Consider the following 10,691-nt stretch of genomic DNA (forward strand, 5'->3'; position numbering starts at 1 on the left):
CTGAGAATCTTCATCAATTACCTCCAGTGAGTTTCGAGAGAGGAGATCAGACGTGGCAAAGTGCAACTTTGCAATACCTTTCTCATGAGCTTGGCCCCTGCAGATGTCGTCATTATGATGATGGGTACTCATAAAAACGATGCCACTCTCCCCTGGTGTGTCCTCATCTGCAGAAATAAAAGCACACCAACATTTCAGAGGAAGTGCAGTCAATGATTGTAAATGCAGATGTTAATAAGAGTCAATGGCATTAAGCACACCATTAATTCAGCTGCAATTAATTGCCCATTCTTCCTCTAAAATGGGAATTAAATATACCAGTGGTATCCATCACAAGAGCAGACTTTTTGACATGTCCACTGATCAAATCATGAACTCCCTTCATCGGGTCGAGTGAGGATTCAAATTATGCCTTATTAGGATGTTTCTGACTTTATTTTCAAAAGAACCACTTCAGGTTGCATAAATGATGAATCTCCAATGGAAGATCAAATTAAATCATGTCCATTAAATGAACTGAGTAAGTAGTCACAAGGGCATCTCATTACAGATCGTTCAATATTTATAAATGCCTGGTGTTAGCTAAATGGTTCGGGTGGTGGGATAGGGATCCTGAGCGTCCTGAGTTAAAATCCCGCTCAAATGTTGAATTAAAACCAGGTGGGGTTAACTCGGCCTATCATCCTTCCGAGGTCGGCAAAAAGAGTGCCAGCTTGCTGGGATCCTGTGTCGGAGTGGCGACCCGTCCAGGATTGTGCCCAATAGCCCAGGAGACTGCTTCGGCAGCACCAACGCTCTGCACAGAGTATGGTCCCAATGGATGGATGGAATATCAAAAAGTATGTACAACATCAATTAATAAACACATTGTTGTATTTTAACAGCAAAGTCAATAAGCTGATCAATTTTTCTTTTTCTCAATATATCAAAATTGGTGATGATCTGCACCAAGACTCTGCACCAAAAATAGGGGAAATGCTCCTGGGCTCACCTGGTAGAACCAGGGAACCGCTGGTAGGCGGAGATGCCTCACAAAATATGTACATTAGACGATGGTTTGAACAAACTTGTGAAAGCACCATGCAGAGATGATTCCCACCAAGTTACATCTAAATCAGGTGAATACTTTTTGAGAGGAAGTGTGTTGTGTGTATGTATATATATATATATATATATATATATATATATATATATATATATATATATATATATATATATATATATATACTACCATATACACTACCATATACACTACCATATACACTACCATATACACTACCATATACACTACCATATACACTACCATATACCCATGCTTTGCACTGAGTTGAATGGGTGGCAAAAGGTGGATGAAGCATAATAGTTGATGTTATGGTGGGAAGCTGGGGAGGGTGTCATTAGGGATGTGATACACTATGGTTACCTGTCCTTAGTTTTCTAAAGGACCTCCCTGTAGATGACATTTTGGGTGAGTGTCTTGCTGCTGAATAGTCCTTGTGAGGAATTATTATCCACTTTGATAGATATATAGGAGTAACCTCTTGCACGTGAAAATGCAACATATAGTTGGCCATGGGAGAACACGGGGGCTGGGAGGTATATTCCGAGTTTGTCAAATGTTTGGCCCTGGGATTTGTTTATGGTCATCGAGTATGCCAGTCTGACTGGAAATTGCATCCTCTGCAGTGTGAATGGAAGGTTGGCGTCTGATGGGGCAAGTTTAACATGATATCGGCCTCGCCCTGGACTGAATAGGAGCAGTGGAGGGTGACCGAGAATCAGAATGCAAATTTCAATGAACAGCACTTTTTGGCGCACATCCGAAGATCGAACACCGCTTGGACGCTTTAATTTTAAGATCACACATGCAAGACACAACACAGGTAACAATTGCAGTTGATATTGAAAATTAATGTAATGAATGGCAGTTGTTTGGGTGCATCCGACAATCAAACACCTCTTTAATTTGAACAGTTAACACGCACACATTCAAGGTACAGAATCTATCGTGGGACACCGCGCTTTCGAAGAAGAAAGAAAAGAAGAGAATACAGGCAATGCGTCGCGGTCCGGGCAGACGGCCTGAGAGCTTCGAGCGGCGCTGAGGAGTGAACAGGTCCTAAAAGAGCATCAACTCTGAGAGCAAGGCCCGTTCGCTCCTCTGAAGCGTCGTCGGCCAGGCGTGATCGACCAGGTCGCGGGGAAGGCCAAGCGACCCAGGAGAGCCGCCCGTCAAGCTGCTCAAGCTGCTCAAGCGACTGGCGCATTTTGCAACGCCCCAGGTGGAACAGAGACATAGGGGTCGCAGACCAGAAGACCGTCGAGTCGCCACCAAGGGGCGGCCAGGTAACCAGCCCGGTCTCTTGGAGTCCTTCGGTCATTCCGGCTCTGAGTACCATTAAAGGCTCACAAGCCCTATTTCTTTTCCTTGGGTTTTGTATAGAAGTCTGTGGTGCCTTGTCTCATTAAGTAGAATTGCTGGTTAAGTGCATGATTGCGTGTACATTATCGCATAGACCTCGGCTGTCGGCTTTTTGCTCATGTCTTGTCCCCCCCCCCCCCCCATTGATTACGTGCTTACTGTGAATAAATGCCCCATTGTTGAAATGTCAATCTGCTCGTTTGCGTCATTTTCATTACATTGACTGCCACTACGTGTTCGGGGAATTAACTGACTATTAAAACCGATAAAAGTGATAATCTGGTCCGACGGGACTTGGCAATTTAAAACCGCTTGGCAACACGTGCACGGGACGAGCACGCCGAACGGCTCGTTCCGTACAAGTTCCCGTCGAGGTATAAATTCTTGGTATTTCTGTCCGTGTGAATAGTTACGTATATCGACAATTCGGCGATTAACCCTGCAGCACGTGGACAGAATAATTGACAAGTTTATGGTGCGTTAAAAGGCACCCGTAGCTGGTTTCTGGGATTGTCCGGAAAGCTACGACTGGATTCCGGCCTTCGGTGGGCGTGCGACTGTGATTGGACTGAAGCGATCGTGCGAACGCCGACACCGGCGGAAATCTGTAACACTGGTGTTCAGGAGTGGAATTCAAACTCATCCGCCTCCACACAAATTTTACGGAATCGGACCAAGGGTGTGCAAAGCAACCCTCCGTTCCCACTAAATTACAAGCGTTCAAATTTTTATTCCCGATACGCAAAATGGCAGCTCAAGGCGAGCAGTGGCAGGAGGGAATAGGTTCAGATATAGAATCTATGGCCCAGGATGGAACCACTACCCAGGACACCGCTATGCAGGTTGACTATTCCCCACAACCGAACACAGAGTCCGAAATGGGTGCAGCGGCGGGGGCGGCAGCATTTGACACCCCCCCCCCCCGTCAAATTCCCTCCCTGGTCCCCAGTGAAACCGCGACCGATCGCGGCGGATCGGTCCTGCTCGAGCAATCGGGCATCGAACAGTTGATGCGGATGATGCAAGCGATGGGAAACGAAATGAAAATAGGTGTGCAACGGATGGAAAACAAAATTGATGGCATGAAGGAAAACATGGACACAAATATGCAAACACTGTGGGGTGACATGCAGAACATGGGGCTGAATCTCCAGGCAGGGCAAGAGGCACTGAGAACGGAATTGGAGGAAGCAAAGGGCAAAATGGCGAAGGAGATTGGCACTGTTTGCAGAGAGATGGCTGAGTTGAGGGGGAGTGTAAAAGGTGTGTGGTCCGCGATGGAGGTGGGTAAGAAGGACGTGACAGGCGAAATAATGACGGTCGGACGGGAGGTAGACAAACTCGGACAGGGCGTGAAAGAAATTAAGAAAGGACAAGAGGCACTGAGGACGGAATTGGAGGAAGCAAAAGGCAAGATGGCGGAAGAGATCGGCATGGTGCAAAAAGAGGCGACCGAGTTGAGTGAGAATTTAAAAGAGGTGTGGTCCGCGGTAAAGGCGGGGTAGGAGGACGTAACAAAAAATATAGTGACAGTTGGACAGGAGATAGACAAGTTAGCACAGGGGATGAAAAAGGTAAAAGAAGGACAAGACCAACGAAAGGGAGAAATAAGGAAGAACACAACGGCGATAGAAAAGTTAAAAGAAGGCCAGCAGGAAACAAAGAGGGAATTGGAGGCCATAAAGAAGGGGTGTAAAACAAGACACGAAGAGATGACGGAAATGGTTAAGGAGATGGGGCGGAAGGCCGAAACAGAGATGCAGGGGATGAGAGTACGACTGGACACACACATAAACGAGACAGAAGAAGGATTTAAATTGGAAAAAAATGAATTAGCAGAGACACAAGGGGAGATAGGGCAGGTTAGAGACGACCTGGAAAAAAGTAAAAGACGTGCAGGCACGAATAGAGGGGAAGATAAGTGATAGAAAAACAGAATTGGTGGAATGTATTGAGACCCGATGTAAGAGGCAGGATGGCCTCCTTAGGGAACAGAGGGAGAAAATAAGCTCCCTCGAGGCGAATCGTAACCGGGTGAGTCGGGTGTCACCAAACGAGCTGCGACGGTCCCATGGTGCGGTCGGGTATATGCCAAGTATTGGGGGGGCAGAGGCCGAAGGGCCTCTTGGCCTTATACAGGCCCCCAGTATGACTGTGCCGGAATGCATGCAGAATGCGGGCGCGATGCAATGGATGAGTGCACAGGACAGTGCGGGATGTGTACCGACCCAGACGGGGTTGTTAAATTGCCCGGGCGAGTGGCTCGGGCCTCGCGGGAGTGGGGCACTGCCAGAACCCGCAGGATCCGGCCCTCCCTTGGTCCCTCAAGGACTGGGGAGTGGGCCACAGAACTCTGGAGGCTGGGCGGTGCAACTGGGTACTTATGATGGGAAGACCGACCTGAGGGCGTACTTGGCCCAGTTTAACTGCGTGGCCAGGGGTAATGGCTGGAGCGTGGACGAGGGCACTGCGCATCTCACAGCGGCACTGCGCGGCACAGCGATCGAGGTCTTGACCACGATGGCCCCCGAAGGGATAACACTGGCGGGCCTCCGTTCGGCCCTAAACAGCTGATTTGGAGTGGAGCAGCAGAGTGAGCTTGTAAAAGCTCAGCTCGGTGGGTGTAAACGAAAACCCCATGAAAAGATGGGTGATTTGGCTTATGACATTGGCCGCTCGGAGGGGATCGCGCATGCGAACATGGCATCGAAGTACCAGGAAGTCCTTGCCCTGGACTATTTTATACAGGCTCTTGCGGGCACCGATGCCGGGGTGATACGAACAACATTTCGCCCGGAGAACCTGCAGAAGGCGGCTGACGCAGCAGCCCGTTGGGAGGTGTCAAAGTCGTCGGCTGAAGGAGCCAGATGACATGCAGTGGCGATCCGGCAGGTGGGCCCCATAAGCAACTGTGCGCCGGGAGCTGGGGCTACCTTTGGCGACCGGGCAGAGCTGGAGAAATTGGTCCAGGGCATGGTCGACCGCCGTTTGAAGGGGTCCAGACCGAGATGGTCGGACCCAGGAAGGGCGTGGGATGGGCCATCAGGGGATACCCCAATTCGGAACGGGGAGGGAGGGGTATAATTCGGAGTACCGAAGGCATGCACCTTATCCGATGAGGTGTTTCAACTGGGGCAAGGGGGGCCACCTACAGTGGCAGTGTAACACCCCGCACAGGGGAGGGCCACGCCCCCCCCCGGATCACCAACTCCACCCGGGCAAACCGGAATAGCCGGACCCAAACATCACCCCCCCCCGCCATTCCCAGGGAAACGAAAGAGTGCCGAACATATAGGGCCGTGTTCGGCAGACACAGATGGGGAAGAGCCCTCAGAGCTGTGACAGGTCATCTATTGTGGCCAAATTGGCACTGGAAGTTTGATAATTCGGTGCAAAATTGCCGGCGTAGGGGTAGACGCCGTTGTAGACACAGGAGCAAGCGCCACGATCATCAGCCCTGTGGTCCTTAATTCGAGTGTGGACGGGTGGGAAGAGATCCACCATCTGCAAAATCATAGTTTGCAGATAGCTACCAGGGCAACGGCCCCCCTCATAGGACGTGGTTTCGTGACCCTTAAAATGGGCACTGTTAAAAGAAAAATAGAGGTTTGGGTGGTGGAGGTGTGTGACCCATGTCTAATAGGGTTGGATGTGCTGACCGCCGGTGGTTGCAAAATCGACTTGGGCCGAGGGGTCATGCAGTTGGGTGGTGATGAGTTGCCATTAGGGGGCATGGGCACGGATGAGAGGGTGGAGCTGGAGGCTCCCGACTCCGTGGTCATTCCCCCGGGTGCCGAGGCAGTGGTCCCGGGCCGGTGGCGGGCACACCCAACCTGGCAGGGCTCCTATGGCCTGGCCGAACTACTGGCGGGGCAATCGACCCCGGGGTTAGTCGTGGGCCGCATCCTGGTAAACACCAACAGGCCTATCGTGCCCATCCGGGTAATGAATGTTAGCATGGAACCACGCACTATAGGACGGGGCACGAAGGTGGCAGATTGCACCCCAGTGGTACAAGACGCAGAGCTGAGGGACGATAACATCGAGTCGGACCGGCCCCAGAAGGGATCTCCAAAGTCTGTTAGGAATTGGCCTGATCCCATTTGCGAGATGGTAAATCGGAGTAGCGTACATTTGGAGGTTGCCCAGCGGAAGGCCTTATGCAAACTGGTCAACCGACATATAGGAATGTTCTCCTTGTCACCCAAGGATATTGGACATACAGACCTGGTGAAACATCAGATCCACACCGATGGGGCCCGGCCTGTCCGTCAGCCTGCTCGAAGGCTCCCATGGAGCAAGAGAGAGGAGGCTGATGAACAGGTAGAAAAGATGCTCAATGCAGGCGTCATTGAGCCCTCGGGAAGTCCTTGGATGTCACTGGTTGTGCTGGTCAAAAAGATGGATGGGACCACGTGTTTCTGCGTGGACTATCGCCAGTTTAACAACGTGACACTCAAAGACTCCTATCCCCTGCCTAGAATTGACGATACCCTCGACGCCGTTTCAGGCTCCAAATGGTTCTCAACTTTGGACCTCAAGAGTGGGTATTGGCAGGTGGAGATGGATAAGAAGGGGAAGGAGAAAATGGCATTTTCGACAGGGAAGGGACTGTATCAGTTCACTGTAATGCCGTTCGATTTGTGCAACACCCCCACCACCTTTGAGAGATTGATGGAGCGTGTGCTGGGCGGCATGGCATGGCAATCATACCTGGGGTACCTGGATGATGTCCTGGAACATGCTAAAACATTTCCCCAGGCAATAGCTAATTTGGACCAGGTGTTTGGGTGCCTCAGGCAGGCAGGGCTGAAATTGAGCCTGGATAAATATACTTTGTTCGCGACAGAGGTGGCCTATCTCGGACATGTGATAGGCCGCGAGGGGGTGAAAACCGACCCAGGGAAAATTACCGCGGTAGAGGAGAGGCCCGTACCCACAAACATTAAACAGGTGCGGGAGTTTTGGGGTCTTTGCTCCTACTTCCGGCGCTTTGTGGCAAACTTTGCGGAGATAGCCAGGCCCCTTCACCAGTTTACGGAGAAGGGGTTGAGATTTAATTGGACAGGGGAATGCCATCAGGCCTTCCTCAAATTAAAGGGGTGTTTGACATCCATGCCCGTTTTAGCATACCCCACCGATGACGGGAAGTATACCCTGGACACGGATGCAAGTCAGGAAGGTTTGGGTGCAGTCTTGTCTCAGACACAGGGGGTGTGGAAAGAGTGATCGCATATTACAGTCGGGCCATGAGTTGGCCCGAACGAAATTGCTGCGTTTATCGCAAGGAGCTATTGGCTATGCTGTCTGCCATGAGCCATTTCCACCCGTACTTGTACGGGAGGAAATTCTTGGTTCGAACTGACCATTCCTCCTTGCAATGGCTCTTACGGTTCAAGGAACCGGAGGGCCAGATTGCAAGGTGGTTGGAAAAGTTGCAGCAGTGTGGTTTCAGTGTGGCCCATAGAGCTGGCAAGGCTCATGGGAATGCCGATGTGCTCTCTGGATGCCCCTGTCTGGGAGAAAACTGCAAATATTGCATGAGGCATGAGGAGAGGAACCAATTGGCGGACACCTCCCAGAAACTCCCAGCCCGTGCGGCCCGGGTGGTAGGCCCAACTTTGCCACTAATCGCAGGGGAGGAATTTGGCGGTTTGGCGTGGAGAACGGCCCAGCAGGAAGACCCCGTGTACAAGTGGGTCCAGGAAAACAAGAGGCCCAGTGGGGAGGAGATTACCCCATTCGGAGCATGAACAAAGGCATACTGGGCCCAATGGAAGACCCGAGAGATGAGGGATAACATCTTATACCGCAAGTGGGTGGAGATTCCCTCAGAGAAAACTTATTGGCTGGAAATAGTCCCAGATGGGATTAAAACCAAGATTTTGGAACAGATGCACGGTACCCGTGCCGGCGGACATTTGGGCAGGACTAAAATGATATCCCGGGTCCGCCGGCGGTTCTATTGGGTCAACATGGGGTGCGATGTACAGGACAGGTGTCGAGCATGCGACGCCTCTACTGCCAAAAAGGGACCGGCACGGAGGATGAGGGCCCCACTCCAACTACATCAGGTTGGTGCCCCCTTGAGCGAGTGGCCATGGACATTGAGACCACTGCCCCCCACTCACCAAGGTAATCGATACAATCTCGTGATGATGGACTATTTCACCAAATGGCCGGAGGCCTTTGCCCTTCCCAAACAGGAAGCCGGGGTCGTGGCAAAGGCCTTCGTAGAAGGACTTGCATGTCGGTACGCGATTTCAGAGGAGCTGCACACTGACCAGGGGCGAAATTTTGAAAGCGAATTGCGAAAAGAAGTGTGCAGGCTCCTGGAAATTCGTAAAACCCGAACAATGCCCCTGAAGCCACAGTCTGACGGTATGGTGGAGAGGTTCAATAGGACCCTTATCCAACAATTGGCCTTCTTCACCTCCGACAATCAGGATGACTGGGACGAACATCTCCCGTATTTCTTGATGGCCTATCGCGCGTCCCAACATGGAGCCACCACCTGTAGTTCAGCGCTGCTCATGTACGGACGGGAGCTGCGAACTCCTGTCGATTTGCTGTGCGGCATCCTGTCGATTTGCTGTCGATTCGCCAACTCCAACAGGCGGGTATGAAGATGAAGCGCAGGTACGACCACCGGAGCCAGGCGAGTGAGTACTCCCCGGGGGCGAAGATTTGGTTCTTCAACCCCCGGAGGAGGAAGGGCAGATGCCCAAAACTCACCTCACCCTGGCAGGGCCCGGGGGTCGTCCTGGCGCAAATCAGTGACGTGGTCCTCAAAATTAAAATGGGACCACGAACCCTTCCCCGGATCGTCCACGCGGACCGCCTGAGTCCCTTTAAGGGCGACGGTACGCCCTCATGGATGAGTCTTACCAGAATAGCCAGAGCTGGAACTACCGCTCCCGCAGAGGCGCAAGGCTCGCAGAGCCTTGCTGTGAGCACACGAGCCCGGGCAGGGGGTAGGAGACCTCCTTGCCGTTCGGGCACAGGAAGCACCAGCTAGCGGGAAGGGTTAGCAATAGTTAGACCGGCTTCATGGGGACATGGGTTGTTCCTCATGGGCCCGTGGAAGGATTAGTTAGTGGGAACGTTTGGTCAGATTTAGTATGGGAAATGAATTTTTGGATTTTGGAGACAGTGACGGACTTTGATTGTGTAGTGGGGACGTATTTTAGCTACGTAGAGTAAGTGGAACGTGCAGTAGTTTAAGGGATGACGAGGGAGCACGAGATAGGGGAGTTAGTTAGTGGAATGGCATTGTTCAGTGATGTGAGTGATGAATTGAAAGGAAACATGTTGAGTGAGTGAGGGCCAGCGGGCCTGTGTGAATGGGGTGAATGTGGTATGCATGGTGCGGTGAGTGGTTTGGGGGAGGAGTGATTCCCACCCAAGGAACCCCGGGGTCGGAGTAAAGTCAGCTAGTAGTGGGTTAGCCAAATTTACAAAATGGGGGTCGTTTTGCTGTTGGTGTGAGTGCAGGCCCGAAACCCGTTTGGAGGGGTGCAGTTGTTCTGTTGACGGGCTGGGAGCGTAGCTGCAAATGGTGAGTATCGCTTCGTGGGCACCGGAATAGTCGGCCACGGTAGGCCAAGGGCCCAAGAGGGGCCGGGATAGCGTAGTGGGCATGGGTGGGCCCGCATGAAGCAGAACCCGTAGCGCCAATGACCACGTGGGCAGTGTCGTGGGCACGGGCACCCAGGGAAAAGGGGCCCATGGCACCAGCCTGTCACTTGAGCGTCGAGGGGGAGTAGCCAACGAGGGCACTCCCCAGATCTTAGGGAGCTGGTAGGCTTAGGACGCTAGCTCTCCCTTATTCCCCTCCAGGAAGGGAACGTAGGGGTTGGGAGTAGGCTAGGTTTACATGGTAGGTTAGCCGGACAAAGAAAATAAAGGAGGTTAGGGGGACGAATTATAAAAGGAAAAAAAAATAAGATGGGGCTAAATTGGTTGTATTGTTGCAAACTAAAGGAGTGGGTATGGACAGAGACAGGCAAAGGCGATAGGTTGGGGGGAGACCGTAGGGTAGGTCCGAGCCCACCTTCAGAGTGACCGACACCACCACACTCCCTCCCAGAACGAGACCAGAGGCCGGCCAGCTTCACCTGCCGGCCTTTTTGTGCCACAGCAGCCTGTTCCGGCCTTGCCTTGCCATGCCTCACTGCCTGCCTTTGCCATGACCCCATGCCTGCGAGCCCTTATTTTCATTGCCCCCTGTGTCCGCAATCATTACCATGTGCGCCAAGATCATCCAGTT

At 52.0% G+C, this 10,691-nt stretch overlaps 2 protein-coding genes across 4 annotated transcripts in view; one reads left to right on the forward strand and one right to left on the reverse strand.

Moving 5' to 3' along the window:
* Positions 1–10,691, forward strand: part of DNAJC10 (DnaJ heat shock protein family (Hsp40) member C10) — a 235,117-nt gene that overhangs the window by 212,997 nt on the left and 11,429 nt on the right. The gene's annotated exons all lie outside the window — the stretch shown is intronic.
* LOC147029291 (secreted frizzled-related protein 3-like) overlaps positions 1–10,691 on the reverse strand; it is a 101,401-nt gene that overhangs the window by 56,057 nt on the left and 34,653 nt on the right. For all 3 annotated transcript variants that reach the window (XR_015055856.1, XM_085872234.1, XM_085872235.1), the window contains exon 2: positions 78–167. Coding sequence is in view for 2 of the 3 variants with exons in the window: in XM_085872234.1 (XP_085728360.1) it covers positions 78–167 (90 nt within the window). In the remaining variant the exon portion in view is untranslated. The remainder of the gene's footprint in view (positions 1–77; positions 168–10,691) is intronic.

Source organism: Eptatretus burgeri, chromosome 3 (genome assembly GCF_056783735.1).
Source record: "Eptatretus burgeri isolate ZD-2024b chromosome 3, Ebu_testis_v1, whole genome shotgun sequence".
Lineage (NCBI taxonomy): Eukaryota > Metazoa > Chordata > Myxini > Myxiniformes > Myxinidae > Eptatretus > Eptatretus burgeri.